The 17,375-nt window shown below is 36.4% G+C and overlaps 1 protein-coding gene across 1 annotated transcript; it reads left to right on the top strand.

The window, feature by feature from the left end:
* Positions 1-6,342: 6,342 nt before the first annotated feature.
* LOC149175264 (uncharacterized) lies at positions 6,343-7,258 on the top strand. Its single transcript, XM_089421096.1, has 2 exons — positions 6,343-6,451; positions 6,573-7,258. The coding sequence occupies exons 1-2, from the start codon at positions 6,343-6,345 to the stop codon at positions 7,256-7,258; spliced, it is 795 nt and encodes a 264-aa protein (XP_089277222.1).
* The last annotated feature ends 10,117 nt before the right edge of the window (positions 7,259-17,375 follow it).

Below are 17,375 nucleotides of genomic sequence, written 5' to 3'. Positions count from 1 at the left end.
TTTTTGTAGGAAGAGAAAATTATGTTTCTTTTTTCCAAACATGTATGTTAGTATATTATAGTTTAATGAATATGTTTTCCTATTATCATATATGGTTTCATATTTTGACAAAACATTCGCCAAGATTTGTTTTATTATTCAATGAAAGATTTTTCAAGATCTTACAAGATTTTATAATTCAGTGAAATATTCGCCATGACTTTACAAGATAATATAATTTGGTGAGAGATTTGCCAAAAAAATTATATATAAATATTATATTATTGATAAAATCGCCTGCCATTTTTCCTATGTATCATGGGTATTTGCGCATTTATTATACATATAAATTTAGGGTGGTTCTTAAAATTTTCCTTGGGAAACACAACAAAATAGTGTCCCAAGTTTTGACAATTCCAACATTTGACTTTGGAATAGTCCTTCTCCTTGTTCTCCTGCCTTCCTTTACCTTTTTCCTTTGCCTCCACTAGAGGAAGCTTTCTACTTTGCTTTTCCCTTCTTTCCTCTTGCTAACAATGCCACATTGTCATCCTCCTCCACCTGTTTGGCTGCCCCAAGATGGTTCTTTATGATCTCATTCTAAATGCAATAATCCCACAACCTATCCCATCTCGGAAGGTTTTCCTGTGCAACAATTCCATCCACAAAATTCTCCCAAGTCTTGGGAAGACCATTCAAGGCAATCCTCACCAACTAAGTGGGTGAAATGATCTCACATACAACTGTCAACTGATCTCTCACTAAAGTGATCTTTGTGAGGTATGTTGTAGCACTGTAAGTCTTAGCCATTTTAATGGCCTTCAGTGTCTCCTTTAGGACCATTTTTTTGTTTTTAGTTGAGATTTGGTAAATATTGGTCAAGGCTATCCACATCTCATGTGCATAAGTATTTCCTCTTACATGAGGAAGTACATGATATTTGACTCCTTCAAGAATCAATCTTTTTACCTTAGCATTCTTTTTGTTAAACTTTACCAACTGTACAGGTTCATCAGGTACTGCTACTGTATTCTGTGTGGTATTTACCATAATGCTCGAGACTTCTGCTTCCTCAAAGATGCTATAGATTCTCTCCTTCTATGCACGTAGTTTTTCTACCCATCCAACCTATCTTCAACTCTCAAACCCAAAGACATGTTTCATTGTCCTACCAAACTGAATTTTTCAAATATGTGGCAAAGGTTTCTATTTTCCGTGTAAAAATAAGCTTGCTGTAATTTTCACTTTATTGTCCGAAACTGCACTTTTTAGCCAACCAAGCTCTGATACCATGAGTAATGTCAACCCCCACTCTATTTACTAGTTTTCCTTATCACTCCATGCATTTATCTTTAAATCCAAGCATGATAAAAATTCTAAAACCTAGAAATGACTATATTTTTTAAAAACGTGTGGGGTCATTATAGGGATCACCTTGAATTAGGATTTAGAGGTGGGCATGATTTTTTAGGTTTCTTCCCTATAATAGTTATTTTTTCTTAATGAATGACAATATTTTTGTCCTGTTTATGGTCCTCAAATGGATAAAGTTATTTAACTTTGTTTTTTTCCCACAGTTTTGTAATTATTATGGACTTCTTATTTCTCATTTCTTTCATGGTTAAAATTTACCCTGTTTATATGTCTAAAAATATTTTTACATTTCTTCTAAACACATTAAACCCAACTAGCATATTGGGCCCTTTGTCAATCTTGATGCTAAGGTTCAAAATTTTCCCTTTATGTTGACTTAAATTACTGGCACTCTAGGCAGCGTAATAGATATGATATTGTTTGCTAATACGTGAATATCATACATGGCATTAGTCTTTGGTCAGGTAAGGCTAATTTTAATGAATGTATCAATACTTTATCTACAATCTTAAATTTCCCATTGACCTTAAACATGCCGAGAAAACTGAATGAGGAATTCTAGGAAACAAATGCCCAAGTTAGGCATAGAGATTAGGGTTTGGGACAATGTTTGTTTCCTCCTTCTTAGGATGCAATATTTATTCAGAATAGTAATGACCTATTGGAGTTTGAGATAGTTTATTCCACTTGTTGTGTTGATTGAATTTATATCACTATTTGAAGGAACTCATTTGAAACATTTTATATACATCGATGGTAAACTTTAGTTTTGAACATATTATTTCTTCACTTTCATGGCTCAAGGTTTCCCTATTTATATGTCTGAAAATAGTTTTACATTTCTTTTGAAAACATTAAACCCCACTATCTTGTTCCACGCTGACATGCTTTTAATTTTATTGAACATTTATGTGAACTATAGCATATTGGGCCCTTTATCAATCTCGATGCTAAGGTTCAAATTTTTCCCTTTATGTTGACTTAAATTACTAGCACTCTAGGAAGTCTAAAATATTGGATGTTTTTCACTAATATGTGAATACCATACATGTCATTAGTCTTGGACTAGGGTAAGGCCGAGTTTAATGAGTGTCAAAATACTTTATCTGTAATTCTAAATTTCCCAACGAGCTTAAACATCATCATAAAACTAAGTGACGAATTATAGGAAACAAAATACCCAAGTTAAACATAGAGATTAGGGCTTGGGACAATTTTTTGCTTCCTCCCTTTTAGCATGCAATATTTATTTAGAATAGTAATGAGCTATTGGAGTTCTTGAATTGCATCATTCTCCATGGAAAATTTCTCTCATCAAATTATTTATAGCGAGTGTAGAATATGGAGTGAGATTAGGATTCATGTTTACAAGTGATCACATTTTTTTCTTCCATTTATGGCTAGCATCTTCCTTTAAGTAGTTTGTGTTTCTTCCATGATCATAGGTAGTCGTTTCTTAAACTTGTGCGACAATTAATGTATTAATTCATACACTACCCTATTTACATTATTGAATAAAATTTTCTCTTTAAAAGTACAAGGCGTTTTAACACAAAGGTTGAGGTCATTGTTCGACATCAAGCTCACCTAGTCGACTGCATTCCACCCCTACACTGATGGCCAAACAGAGGTCACAACAAAATGATAGTGCACATACTACACATGTACAACTCTAAGCATCCACATAGATGGGATGAAATTCTTCCCTATATGCAACGCAACTATAAAAAAACTATCCATAGCTCGACTAGCCACGACCCCTTTCAAGTGGGCCTAATATTTCAACCTTTATATCCCATTGATGTTGCACTGCCTCTTGCAACTACACAAGAAGATTTTGCAGATGTTCAATCCGAAGATGATAAAGCCACCAGGTTTATTTAATGCATTTAGCACATCCACAAGCGAGTTCATGACATTTTGGATAAATCCAATGCAAAGTATAAACAATGATATGATCAACATTAGGTGCCACATAAGTTTTAGGTGGGTGAAAAAAGCTTTGGTTAATTTGTAGAAACATCACATGGCCATATCCCATCAAAAGTTTTAGCCACTCTAATATAGGCCTTACGTCATCACCAATGCTATGGGAAACAACGATTTCAAGCTCCATATCCCTCCATTCCTTGGCTTGCACCCAATAGTCAATGCGGACTACCTTCAGCCATACTTTCCACCATGGTTGGACGCACCAAACATTGCTAAGAAACTAACACCAATAAAGCTTAACCTAGATTGCATTAAGAACACACACCAATAGAGGATCCAATTGTATTAGGTTGTCAAATCTAGCTAGCTCTTTCACCATGGCAAGTGGCTCACCAAGGATCCAGTTTAGCATAAATTCCCCATCTCATGGAGGCACTCAATGCAATGGGGTCCATTACTTCCTAAGCGGGGGGGACTGATCTAGGTGGATATTGGTGGCCACCTACCTATCCCCCATGGACCCCGAACATTGTTTCCTTTTATTTTCCTATTTTCCAGCATAATGTTCTATTTCGGTAGTTTACTATTTTTGGCAATTTTTTGGGTCCTAAACTTTTGGAGCCGTTTTGAGGCCCTAATTGGTGCTTTTTTTAGAAACAGGGAAATGCAAAGCCAAAAAACTTGTTTGCACTAAAAGAAATTTGTCCTCAGATAGATATTTCTAATGAGGTATCGTGCACACCAAACAAAGATCGTATGCCAAAGTTACGACTCTAGGAAGTTAATGTTCCAACTGACCCAAGCATGGCCCACAAACTTTTAGTGCTTCATCTCTTAGGGTTAGGTTTTTGGATTTTTAGGGTTTTGCATTGTTTCTTGATGATAAAAAGGTCTCCAAACCTAATTTTAACACAATTCAGAATGTGTGTAGTTGTCACATCTCTTCTTAGAGATAAGCTATCATTGCTCGAGCTAGTTTGTTTCTCTTATGTAAGTAAACAATTTTCAAAAAGTTGCTATTTATTAATTGAATTCTTTTTTCACTGTATCTATGTGTTTTTGTTTGAATCTTCATTTTATTTCATTCCTTCATAAATATGGATCATATTCATTGTTATTTACTAGTTGGAATATTACATTGTGCATCCTAATAGGTGTTGCCTTAAATTTTAGCATCATTATATATTAGTGCTTGGTTTCATTTTATTCTTGGTTATACAGATAAGCACACTTCTATATGGCCTTGCTACTTAGCTTGGAGTAGTTGAATATTCATTTATAAAGTCAATTGAACCTTTGAAAGATTTTAGAAAACAAAAAAAAAACTTTAGGCCTCCTTCACAGTTTGTTAAACCTACATGTATTTTGAGTATACCAACTAGGGGAGATCAATTTCTCTGCATATAGTAATGACAATCTTCAAAGGAGTGGAAAATTTTTGTTTACTTGAGTTCGCCATAATCGATGTTGATCTAAAATTTGCCTTCTTTAGTTAAATTCATACACTTTTGATGATAGTTATTATCATATGCATATTTTGTAAAGACTTTTATAGGGATAGATTTCAAAATCTAAAATATCTGTTTTTCTTTTGTGTTATAGTGAGTGTACTAGACATAGTGATCAATTAAATTCAAAATCATGTTGGAATTTTCTTTTGTGAAAAAAAAAAGAAAAAAAAAAAAGAAAAAGTGCAAGGATAATGTAAGACACTGAGGTTGAATAAACAACCCAAAACTTGAAGTGATAATTTGTTGTCATTAATCACTTATTCCAATGATATAAACTAGCGTATGTTTTATTGTGTGGATATCTCCTCATAACTGAACTGAGGCATTGAGGCTTGAAACAATTAGTGCAATGTTCATTTGTCAAATCCATGGAATAGAACCTAGTGAGTTTATTTTCATTAAAGGTACAATTTAGAGTAGCAAAGTTTTATTATACGCGGCAAACATTACAATTTTAAATTTTGGCCAAGAAACCTTGATTTTTCAATTAGTTTTAAAATATTTAAATAGATTCTATGAAGTTTATTAAAGTTTTGAAAATAAATATTAAATTGAATATTTTGAAAATTAAAAATTAATTATTATTTTTTAAAGGTTAAATTATCTTTTCCTAATCAAGTAATTTTTAAGTGCTACATTTTGGAAAGTTTTCAGATCTAGTTTATCTAGAATCCCATAGGGATTCATTTAAATTACAAGTTTGACATGTGAAATCTTCATAATTGATGTGTTTGGTGGGTTTAGGAGGGTGTTGAATCCATATATGTAGTCAAAAACAAGTTTAAACAACACAAATCAAGATTTGACAATAAGTTTTGCTGCAGGATTTCAGCCATAAATCCCCCGAAAACTCCAAAAGGTCATAGTGAAAGACTATTCCATTTCTAATCAATGGATGACTATTCTTATGTGGTTTTAAATTGAATTTTTGAGATATAAAAATTATATTAAAAAATAAAAATTCTAAATTTAATTTTACCAAGTCTTATATTAATTTAGAGTTTGTTACAATACTATGGTCCAATACCGTAGCTTGTCAATACCACTTGCGCCAAAACCATAATTCATTTAAAATTAAAATATTTTACAATTTAGGGTTTGTTACAATACCATGGACCAATACAATACTATGGTTCAATATAGTACCTTATCAATACCACTTGTGAGAAAACCATAATTCATTTAAAATTAAAATATTTTATGATTTAAAGTTTGTTATAATACCATGGACCAATACCACTCACCAGAAACCATAATTGATATGAAATGTCGATCTTGGTCCTCTTCCTCTTTATATAAGCTTTAGCTTTAGCAGAAGAAGAGCCCATATTTCATTGTGACTAATCAGTATTTTCTTGATCAGGTGGTTGCTACAGGTTCAGCTTTTGTTTCAGCTTGGTTTCTTGATCAGGTGGTTGCTACAGGTTCAGCTTATGATTGACTAATCAGTATTGAGCCCATATTTCATTGTGACTAATCAATATTATCTTTATCAGGTGGTTGCTATAGCTTTATTTGCTTCACCCTCTATTTTTAAAACAAAAAGATGTGTGGACCTGAAGCAAATCTCATTTCCCTCAACAGATCTCTGCGTGTAACTCCCAGGGATTTCGATACATTGTTCATCAATGGTGGAGCTGTGTCGGAATCTTCAGGTGAGCTGAATTTTAGAAATTGCAAACAAAAAATTGAGGTGAAATTTTCTTCAGGTGAAATTGCTATTGCTTTGTAGGGTTTTCTTTTTTATGTTATTTTGACTCTGGTTGGGTTTTGAAGGTGCTAAAAATGAGGTGATTCCTCCTCTGAAGGATTTCGAAAAGTCCTCTGCCAAAAGCACCGGGAGGAAGAGGACAACTTCGTACAAAGGTATCAGGCGGCGTCCAAAGGGAAAATGGGCTGCGGAGATTCGAGATCCAAGCAAGGGCATTATGGTGTGGCTTGGAACGTTTAATACGGCAGAGGAGGCCGCCAAGGCGTATGATGTGGAGGCAAAAAAAATCAGAGGTGACAAAGCGAAACTCAACTTCCCGGACAACTCGTGTTGTGTAAAAGTGGACACTAGCCAGAAAATGTCAGGGATGAAAGTAAAGTCGTGTACAGAACAACCTGTTTTTTTATTTGGTCGGAATATAAACAGCAAGGTAAAACCTTTACATTCACCAAAGCATGACTTATCAGAGGGTTACTCTCCTCTGCTAAGGGCTGAATATGACGCGACTCCTCCTTTGAAGGATTTCGAAAATTCCTCGGCCAAAGGCAGCGGGAGGAAGAGGAAAACTTTGTATAGAGGTCTCAGGCAGCGTCCATGGGGAAAATGGGCTGCGCAGATTCGAGACCCAAGAAAGGGCTTTATGGTTTGGCTTGGAACGTTTAATACGACAGAGGAAGCCGCCAAGGCGTATGATGCAGAGGCTAAAAATATCAGAGGAAAGAAAGCCAAGCTTAACTTTCCTGACGACTAAAATGGAAAATGGACACTAGCAGGAAAATGGACCGTAATGTAAAACCCAGTGCTCCATTTCGAATTGTCTCCATTGGAATCAGACGTTGGGTTCTTAGAGCCATCAGGGAACTTTCTCATCCCAGTCTTATTATACGTACATAACAAGCAGGCAGACTAGTGGTTTGTGTTGCAGCCTATTTATAGCATTTATTGGCATCAGGTTTTATCATTTATTGGCATCACACCCCGTCCATAAGTGAGTTTTAACTTAGAAGATCATGTCATCTCCCTATCAAGGGTCATGTCAAATTGCTATCATCTGAGTTTTAACATGACACATGGTGTTGTTTCACAAGAAAGAAACCATTGAGAATGTTTTTTATTTTTTTAATTGTGGATGCTCACTCATCCACTCTACTCTAGGAATAGATTTTGCACTCATTGCAAGCTAAATCTCATATTTCTTTCCCTTCCATTTCTTCATTTCTTCTTATATGGGCACTAATTTTCATAATGTCTCTTCTTCATATAATTGAGCCATGCCATATGGCTAAGATTTTAGTTACCATGGTCAGAAGAACACGTCTTTTCATCCTTACCCTTCTTAGGTTCTCTTTTCTTTTAGTGTTTCTACACCATTTGTAGGTCTTGAACTTCATCAATTTTTCTTTCCACCATTTCATGCCTTGTTTCTTCCTACATGAATGCATCCTAAAGCTTCTCAACAGCTAGTAAGTGTTTTCTAGCACATATACCTCATGCATAAGGTTTCCATGGCAAACATTGTAGTGTAATGGTCACCAAATCCTCATCATTGATATTCATACTTATGGTAGATAGTTGATCTCTAAGTTTGATAATCATCATTAGTTAATAAACCACTATCTTTTCATTGCTCATGCAAGTATGGCTATTCTATGCTTTAGGAGCAACTTTCAAGAAACAATAACACTCTAATACAGAGAATTAAACTGCCATACGTCTCCTTTATTAATTTGTGGATTTATATGAGGAATCAAAGGATCAATGGACACTATATTTGTCCCTTAAAGTATTCTCTACAAACCTCCCTCATCCATTAGCATCTGTAATTATTTGAATATAACTTTTTGGTGATTTTTAGCACACACTTTTCACTTTTAGTGGTTTTGTGACACATGATAGTTTTTACATGGTTTTATAATTCTAGTTAAGGAATTGTGGTTGTAATATAATTCAACCACAATTAGTTGGAGGTGCCACTCTAAACAATTAGTTGGTTTTCTTAGTTTGGGTTTCCAAAGTAAATCTTTGTGTAATATGTAATTTCCATTGTTTCTATTTTGTGTTTATTAAAAATCTTTCTATGTATTGCATTATTGTATAAGATTTAAAACTTGCACTTGGTATCAGAATGGTTATTTGCTTAACCCACACACCTTTATGGCAAAGAGCTCCATTATTTTGGGTCCATGATAAATCTTGTTGCTATGGTTGGTGATTTTTTTGTTAGAAAATAATGGTGATTGGTTCACAAATAGAGATAGTGTCAGGCAGGAGTAACTCCAGACTTGGCAGAAAAACTCAGAAAAACTTATTCGTTTATTTCATTAGGTAGCTATTGTTATATAGATGAATGTGACCGATCAGTTCATCTTCTTGATGACTGTTCACATTCCAAATTTATTTATTTACATAAAATTCCCAATCATGAAGATTAGGTGTCAACATTCCCCCCCTTAATCTGAAGGGATGTTGGTGAGTCCAAGCATCATTCTGAATCGTTCAAGCTTTTCCCTTCCAAGTTCTTTGGTGAAGATGTCTGCAATTTGCTCATTTGTGGAACAATGACGGAGATGGATTGTTTTTGCCTCAACATGATGTCGGATCAGATGATATTTAGTATTGATGTGCTTTGTACGATCATGGAACTTTGGGTTCTTAGCCAACTTTATTGCAGAGGTGTTATCAGTCATGAGTGGAGTTGATTGTACTTGTTTTACCTGCAAATCTTCAAGAATTTTCCTAAGCCACACAATTTCTTTCGTTGCTTCAGCTGCTGCCACGTATTCTGCTTCTGTTGTGGAATACGCTGGAACTAATTGTTTGCGTGATCTCCAGGAGACAGCGCCCGATCCAAGACTCATAGCATATCCTGAAGTAGATACCCCAGTTTCTTTGTCTCCATCGAAGTCTGAATCTGAGTATCCAATCAAGCTAAAGTCGTCCACCTGTGTATACTTGATTCCAAGGTCTTGAGTTCCCTTCAAGTACCTTAGAATTATTTTTGCAACAGACCAATGTCCCTCACAAGGCTTTTGCATAGACCTGGAGAGGATTCCAACAGCAAATGAAATGTCTGGTCTGATAGTAGTGAGGTAGATGAGACTTCCTACAAGCTGTCTATACTTTGTTGCATCCTCAAATTCCTTTCCTTCAACAGATGTGAGCTTTAAGTTTTGTTCCATTGGAGTAGAAAGAGGATTGCACTCTGTCATGCCAAATCTATTTAACAAGTCTCCAATGTATTTCTTTTGAGAAAGAAATATGGATTTTGGATGTTGGGTTACTTCAATTCCAAGATAGTAATGAACATAGCCCAAATCAGTCATTTCAAAACTTTTTCCTAATTCTTTCTTTATGGATGCAATATAGCTTTCATTGTTCCCTGTCATTAAAAGATCATCTACATATACCACAAGATATACAGCTGTTTTGCCAACTTTCTTGACAAATAAAGTTGCATCATCAAGATCAAAATGATTGAAGTTGAGTTTCAGAAGATGCTCAGTTAGTTTTTCATACCAGGCTCGTGCTGCTTGTTTGAGGCCATACAAGGACTTCACAAGTTTGCATACTTTATGTTCATGTCCTTTCACAGCAAATCCTTCAGGCTGGGACATAAAAACATTCTCTTTTAGATCTCCATTCAAGAATGCAGTTTTTACATCCATTTGATTCCAACCGTTCTGAGCAGCTAGTGCAAAGAGTGTCCGGATGGTGGCCCATTTTGCTGTGGGGGCAAAAGTTTCCTCATAATCGACCCCTTCCTTCTGTGCAAAGCCTTTTGCCACAAGCCTAGCTTTGTGCTTGTCAAGTGAGCCATCAGCTTTGTATTTTTTCTTGTAGACCCACTTGTAGCCAATTGGTTTGGATCCAAATGGAGGATCAACCAGCTTCCAAGTGCCATTCTTTATGAGGGCATCATACTCCTTTTTCATCGCTTCTTTCCATTCATCATGAGAAGCAGCTTCTTTAAAGGAAGTTCGTTCAAAATCTGTAGACAAGTTCAATTCACAATCATAAGTAACATCCATATCAACAGGTGAATTAGAGTCATCTACATCACCTCCATTTTGTCGGTTTGAATTTCTGGTTCCTGTTTTTCTAATTTCATCAGGATGAACACTTTCAAGTGTCTTTTTCAGCCACTTTTGGGGACCTTTCTGAGATGGTCCAGGCTGCTCTGTTGTTTGAGTTGGGACTGAATCAAGATTGAGTCTCCCAATTCTATCAATTACATCACTTAAAGCATCATCCGTTGTTGGAGTTTCATGCAGGGGAGATTGTTCTTCAGAAGAAGATTCCACATGTTGATCTAGTATAGGAATCCCCCCTTCAAGATGTGGAATCTGATTATCAAACTCTTGAAATGATTTCGTTTTTGTGAATTTATCCAAGCGATCAAGTTGCCGCTCAACAACATTGTTAGATTTTGATGATTCAAGAAAAATGACATCTCTAGATACAACAAACTTTTTATTTACTTCATCATAGAGGCGGTATGCTTTAGAGGTGTTTGAATACCCCAGGAAGATACACTTACAACTTCTAGCACCAAGTTTGTTTCTATGTACCTTTGGTATCAAAGCATAACAGGTGGAACCAAAAATCCTGAGATGTTTTACCGAAGGAATATGTCCATACCACAATTCATAAGGAGTCTTGTTTCTTATAGCACTAGATGGACATCTATTCTTTATATATGCAGCACATAGAACAGCATCAGCCCAAAACATTATCTTTACATTTTTGAAGAAAAGCATGGATCGTACCATATTCAAGATTGTTCTATTCATTCTTTCTGCTACACCATTCTGTTGGGGATTATAAGGCACAGTTGTTTGATGTTTGATCCCATGTTGGCGAAGATAGTGTTCAAATTCATTTGATGTATATTCTTTTCCATTATCAGTGCGTATAGACCCAATATGAGATTGTGCATCATTTTCAATCCATTTATGAAAATTCTTGAATGTTTGAAAAGCATTAGATTTGTTCTTCAATAAATAAACCCAACACATTCTAGTGTAATCATCAATAAATTTCATGATATATTTATTTCCATTTGCAAAAGGAACATGCATTGGACCACATAAATTTGAATGAATGAGTTCAAGCTTCCTATGTTCTCTTGAATGTGAATTATGAAAATATTGTTTGCTATGCTTTCCTAGAATGCAAGCATCACATTGCTTATGTTTCTTAGGAATTGTAGGCAAACCAGCAACACCATTTTTCTTCAATAAGCGGAGACTGTCATAGTTTAAATGTCCAAATCTAGCATGCCATAATAAACTTGATGGAAGTGTACCTTCTTCATGATGAGAAATATATGAGAAATATTGTGCATGAGCAGAGGTTCCTTGCAGTTTGAGAAGTCTTTCTTCTTCTATTCCCCTCATGACAAGTGAGTGGTCAGATGCTTTTCTTACCTCAAGCTTGCCATCAAACATATGAATGGAGTGACCTTGCTGGCGGACATGGACCATGGACAACAAGTTTCTCTTGGGCTGTGGGAGATATAGAACATGATCCAGAAGAAAGTATGGAAGACCAGGCAGTTTAAGCTTGATTGTGCCAAGCCCTGATGGCTTGATTTTTGAATGATTTGCAAAGTATACTGCTCCATCAACATTGTCAGTGAAATCTTCAAAAAAATCTTTCCTATGAGTCATATGACAGGTTGCTCCTGAATCAAGCAACCAATCATTTTTTGAAGAAGCAAGTGAAGCATTAAACAAATCTTCATTTACTCCAATGTTACATTGTGCCTCAATATAGTGAGCGGATTCAGGTGCTTTACCTTTGTCTGTATCATCAATTTTACCTTTCTGTTGGTTTCTTTTCTGCTCAATTTTGTCCCATGGTAGCTTGCATGTAGAAGCATCATGTGATCCATTTCGTTTGCAGCGAATGCAATGCAAATATGCTTTTTCTGCTTGAGAATTTCTACCCCCCCTGCCTCTGAAGTATCTTCCTCTTCCTCTTCCTCCACCTCTTCCTCTTGTAGAATCTTGAGCAGGATGCTTTTCTTTAGGAGCAAGGCAAACAGTCTCTTCAGAAGATTCAGGGACTGTCTTCTTTCCAAAGGCTTTCTCTCTTTTAGCAAACTTTTTCACAAGAGAGTCAAAGGTTATATCTTTAAGATTTCCATTTTCTTGTAAAGACTCAAGATAATTGGAATAAGTAGGATAGAGTGCCTTGAGAAAATCAATAAGAGGGATATCCAGCTCAACCTTAGTGGATTTGATATCATGCATTATGGATTTTACTTCAGATACAAGAGCAAGAGGATCATTATTTTTTAGTTCAAGAGTGAAGAGTTTAATCATGAGCTGAACAACTTCAAGTGCAGAATGTGAGTCATAAAGTTCTTTCAGCTTTTGTAAAGCTTCAAAGGCAGTTGAATATGATGAAATATGGCGACTTAGTTCTTCATTTATAGATGTTGTGATTAATGCATAGGCTTTGTTGTTCTTGTTTTCCCAAATGATGAGCTCTTTGTCTGATGTAGGCTCTACTGGGTCATTGTCTCCTTCTCCGACACACACTCCCTTCCACAACTCATTGTAGATGAGGGTGTGTTTTACCATCCGGGACCATTCAGGATAGTTCTCCTTGCTAGTGAGAACTATCCCTACCATAGAGATGATTGAATGCATTCTGTAAAAAATGCCTCTGATGATAAAATAACTTCTGTTGATAAAAAAAAACTTCTGCTGATATACAGTGAAGTAGTATTCAAAAAGGCAACAGATTTCAAATAATTTTATGTACTGTTTCTTCAAATCCCTCCAAGTATCCTCATATAATATAAACCACATTCCATATCTACAGCTATTCAAACAACGTCCAAAAAACCATTCAAAACTTATTTAAATAGCGTCCAAAACGCATTCAAAAAAATGTATTCAGACAAGATGGTCAATATATATATGCTGGTTAATCATCAAGCGTCCAAAACTCAAATTTTGGTCAATGTAACCACAGTGCACACATATATATACAGCGTTAGCGCACATATAAACCACGCATTAATTCAACACCGCTTTAATATAAGCCACATCAACAGGCATTAACTCAGCACCGGTATCTGAAATAAAAGGAACACCGCATACAACTATTCAGGTCACTCCAAAAGATCTATCAAAAAACTTTGCAATTAAAGCTAAGAGCCGGGAGTTTAAATAATTTAAAAGCATGTTAATTTACCAGGCCACATGCTATAGCTTAGATCGTGAAAATTGAGCCCCGCTTAAATAAGGCTTGTTCACTGACGTAGAGTGGAAAACTTCCAGGCTTGCTTTGAACCAGAGACGCTCTACTTGTGCCCCACGGTGGGCGCCATGTCACCACCGCGCTTCAAAACCACCACGCTTCAAAACCACCAAAGTCTCGGCTGTCGTTCGGAGACCACAACGATTAATCGACCTCCAAAGTCTCGGCAAAATGAGGGTGGAGGTTGTCCCTAAGAAACCACGATGCGCTTCTGTGGAGCCATACCTGACACTGAATCAAGAGTTGAGGGATGGCTCTTGGCTACCATAAACCGAGGTAAAAACCTCTGGCTCGAGCATTTCTGAGTTCCTAGGGTATCTGAACACCGGTATAGTTAAAATGGCTCAGAACCAAGAAATTTATGAGGACCACTTGTTTCAAACCGCGTTTGGCAACGTGTTCGAAGCATTCAAGCACTACATTGCGAGACCAGATCTGATACCGACAGGTTCAGGTTCATTCAGATGGCGGATGAGACAGTAAGGGCAGTGCACTGTATGGTGTAGGTAATAGAATATGAAGCAGAGTGCAGGTACAACTCAGGGATGGCGGTGGAGCAGACCAGGAGTTACAAAGACACAAAGGTTAAAAAAGGAGCTGCTCTGATACCATGTCAGGCTAGGAGTAACTCCAGACTTGGCAGAAAAACTTAGAAAAACTGATTCGTTTATTTCATTAGGTAGATATTGTTATATACATGAATGTGACTGATCAGTTCATCTTCTTGATGACTGTTCACATTCCAAATTTATTTATTTACATAAAATTCCCAATCATGAAGATTAGGTGTCAACAGATAGAGAAATTTAATGGGCAAATTTTTGAGTTCTCTAAACTCAAGATGGAATATCTTTTGGTAGTCAAAGATTAGTGGATTGTTGTAGATCTGGATACTACATTGATGGAGATGTTGAAAGAAGAATAAATCAAGTTGGATTGGAAGGGACAGAGCACAATACAATTGTGTCTCTCAGATTTAGCATTACTAAATGTTTTAGGAGAATTATAAAACAAGTTGGGGGCGTTGTATTACTGTAAGTTTGTGGTAAACAGATTGTTCTTATGGAATAAGTTGTGCAACCCAAAGATGAATGATGGGGACTTGGTGATGGGTCATCCAAATGCCTTCAGTACCATGGCAAGTCCATAAATTTCTATTTTGATGAAGATAAGCATATCAATTTATTATGCTCTTTATCATACTCATGGGTTAGTTTGGTTATAGCCAAAGGTAGTAATGTAACTACTTTATGTTTTGATGATGTGGTCTCATCCCTATTGTTGGAGGAGATAAGGCAGAAAGACATAGAAAATTAGAGTACATATGCCTTATATATAAGGGTGTTCATAGGGTAGAAACAATAATAAGTCCTGAAGTGCAAGATCATCTCCAGGAAAATTTGTAAAGGGGTGTTGGAAATGTGGAACATAAGAGAATTTCAGGAAGAATTGTAGATCTAAAACCTTTGAGAGAGGGAAGGGATATAATGATGGTTCCTCCAAAGAAGGTAAAACCTCCTTAAAGGAAGGAGGGGATGTGTGTTTAGCTTCTTCCAGAACACATGCAAATCATGACATATGATTTATCCACTTAGGCGGGTCCTTTCATATGACTCCACATAGGAAGTAGTTTTATGAATATGAAAGGTATGATGGACGTGATGTTTTCCTTGGAAATGAATAGACAACCAAGATCACAAAACAAATAAACTTAATTTTGATGCTCAAAGATGGAAGGGTTAGAAAAATCCTTGGTGTTCTACACATTTAAGGGCTAGCTAGACACTTGGTATCTATAAGTAGGGTGAGCGATGTAGGTGTAACTACTACATTTGGAAAGGAAGCTTGTAGGATGGTTCAAGGAGAAATGGTATTGCTAATGGGAATTCAGATTCAAAATTATATTTACAAGCTATTGGGAACTGCCAATCATGGGTGTGACAGTTTTATTTTTCCTGATGGTGGAGATGAAGAAGCTAAGACCTTTGTTATTTCTAGAGAAAATATGAGGATGTTTCATCAAAGGCTAGGGCCTTTGATCCCTAAACAATCAAGGTATGGTTAAAGTTATGTGTAGTTGCATTGCAAAACATGATTTCTATGAATTGTATTTATGGTAAATAGAATTGGGTAAAATTCTCAATACATCCTTATCTGTAAACTGCTTCCACTAGATAGTTTGTCACAACAAACCTGATAAATTATTCTTAAAAATATGAAATCTATGCTATGAGCATTTAAGACTTTTTAGATTTTTAGATTTGTAGATTATTGTTTATTTTGTATACATGCATGTTATAGACATTTTTGTGCCTAGCAGCATGGAGCATGAAATGTCAATAATATGAGGGATCCAAAGTCCCTAAACATGTTGTTCTTACCCTTAGAGGAACAAGGTCAGCAAACCACAGCACTGAAAATCAGTTCTCCACCTGAAAACACTCAAAAACAAGCTATTTCTGGATCATGTCAGCTGCTCCACTGAGCATCTGCGCTGAATGTCAACTGCTCCACTCTGTACCTGCGCTGAATGTCAAAACTAATGAAGGCTACCTGCGTTTGGCGAGATTGGCCAAGTGGCACAGTCATTCTGCAAGGTGTCAACTACCCAGGAAGCTTCCAAACTGACACTTGGGTCAAGGAATTCGCCTTGTGATGAGTAAGAGGGTCTTGATCTCCAAGTGGAAGCAAGAATCTCCAAGTGGACTCAAGAACTGAAGATTAACTAAAGTGGGAGAGGACACTAGTCAGCTTCATGCCAGTCTCAAGATGACTCATCCTTTCTCCAAAACCCTATATATAGATCTCTCTCATGAGGTCTAGGGAGGCTGGAATTTTGTGCAAGTAAGGAAGTGTTGTTGGTTTGAGTATAGAACTATTGGGTGATTTGCTTGAAGGAGGTGAAGAGGAGATTTCGTTCTGCTGGGAGGTGTTGCTGGATTGGGCCTATTATGGTTGTAACCCTCTCAGAACTTTACTTCTTCCATTAATAAAGTATTTGAGGTTCTTCTATATGCATGTGTCTTGATGATGAATTGATGCTTGTATATTTGATTTATGCTAATCCCTGAATCGATTATGGATGTATGCTTCTTGTAGTTTCCTTTTCTTGTGCTTTTACAGGATCTTTGTATAGCTGGGCCAGTGAAAGAGCAAGGAGCTGGGAGCAAGCAGCAAGGAGTGTTGACTGGATCAACCATTAGCGCAAGATAACGGTTAGTGGATCATCCTTCTCTTCTCTCTCTCATCTCATAAAGAAGTAATCTTGAATAGCTTTGCATTCAGTTGTTGCTGAGGTACTATCACCCTTAGAGTGGGATAGGGTCATTCCGTATTGGATACTTTTCCCAACAACAAATTGGCGACTCCGCTGGGGATTGTATCTTGTTGGTTGTTTGTGTTTTTGCTATTCATTTCATAAACAAAGGGAGTACCGAATCGAACTGTATTTGGATCTATCAAATACAAAGTAGAGGGCAGCTACTCTAGCTCAGTTTCTGGGCAAGTTTATGATTTAAAGATCTGATCCACAAGGACTCTAATAAGCTCTTAGTGATAGCTTTTCATCCTCCTTTCCATCCCTTAGTGTGTCCTTG

Source organism: Pinus tabuliformis, chromosome 4_1 (genome assembly GCF_031772625.1).
Source record: "Pinus tabuliformis cultivar Carrire ecotype Pingquan chromosome 4_1, CPIR1, whole genome shotgun sequence".
NCBI lineage: Eukaryota > Viridiplantae > Streptophyta > Pinopsida > Pinales > Pinaceae > Pinus > Pinus tabuliformis.
The sequence above is the reverse complement of the archived record's forward strand: the minus strand, read 5'-3'. Positions and strand labels throughout refer to the sequence as shown.

Coding starts and splice junctions, on each gene's coding strand:
- LOC149175264 (XM_089421096.1), top strand. CDS start 6,343: ATGTGTGGACCTGAAGCAAATCTCATTTCCCTCAACAGATCTCTGCGT. Junction 6,452..6,572: donor AGCTGTGTCGGAATCTTCAG/GTGAGCTGAATT, acceptor TGGGTTTTGAAG/GTGCTAAAAATGAGGTGATT.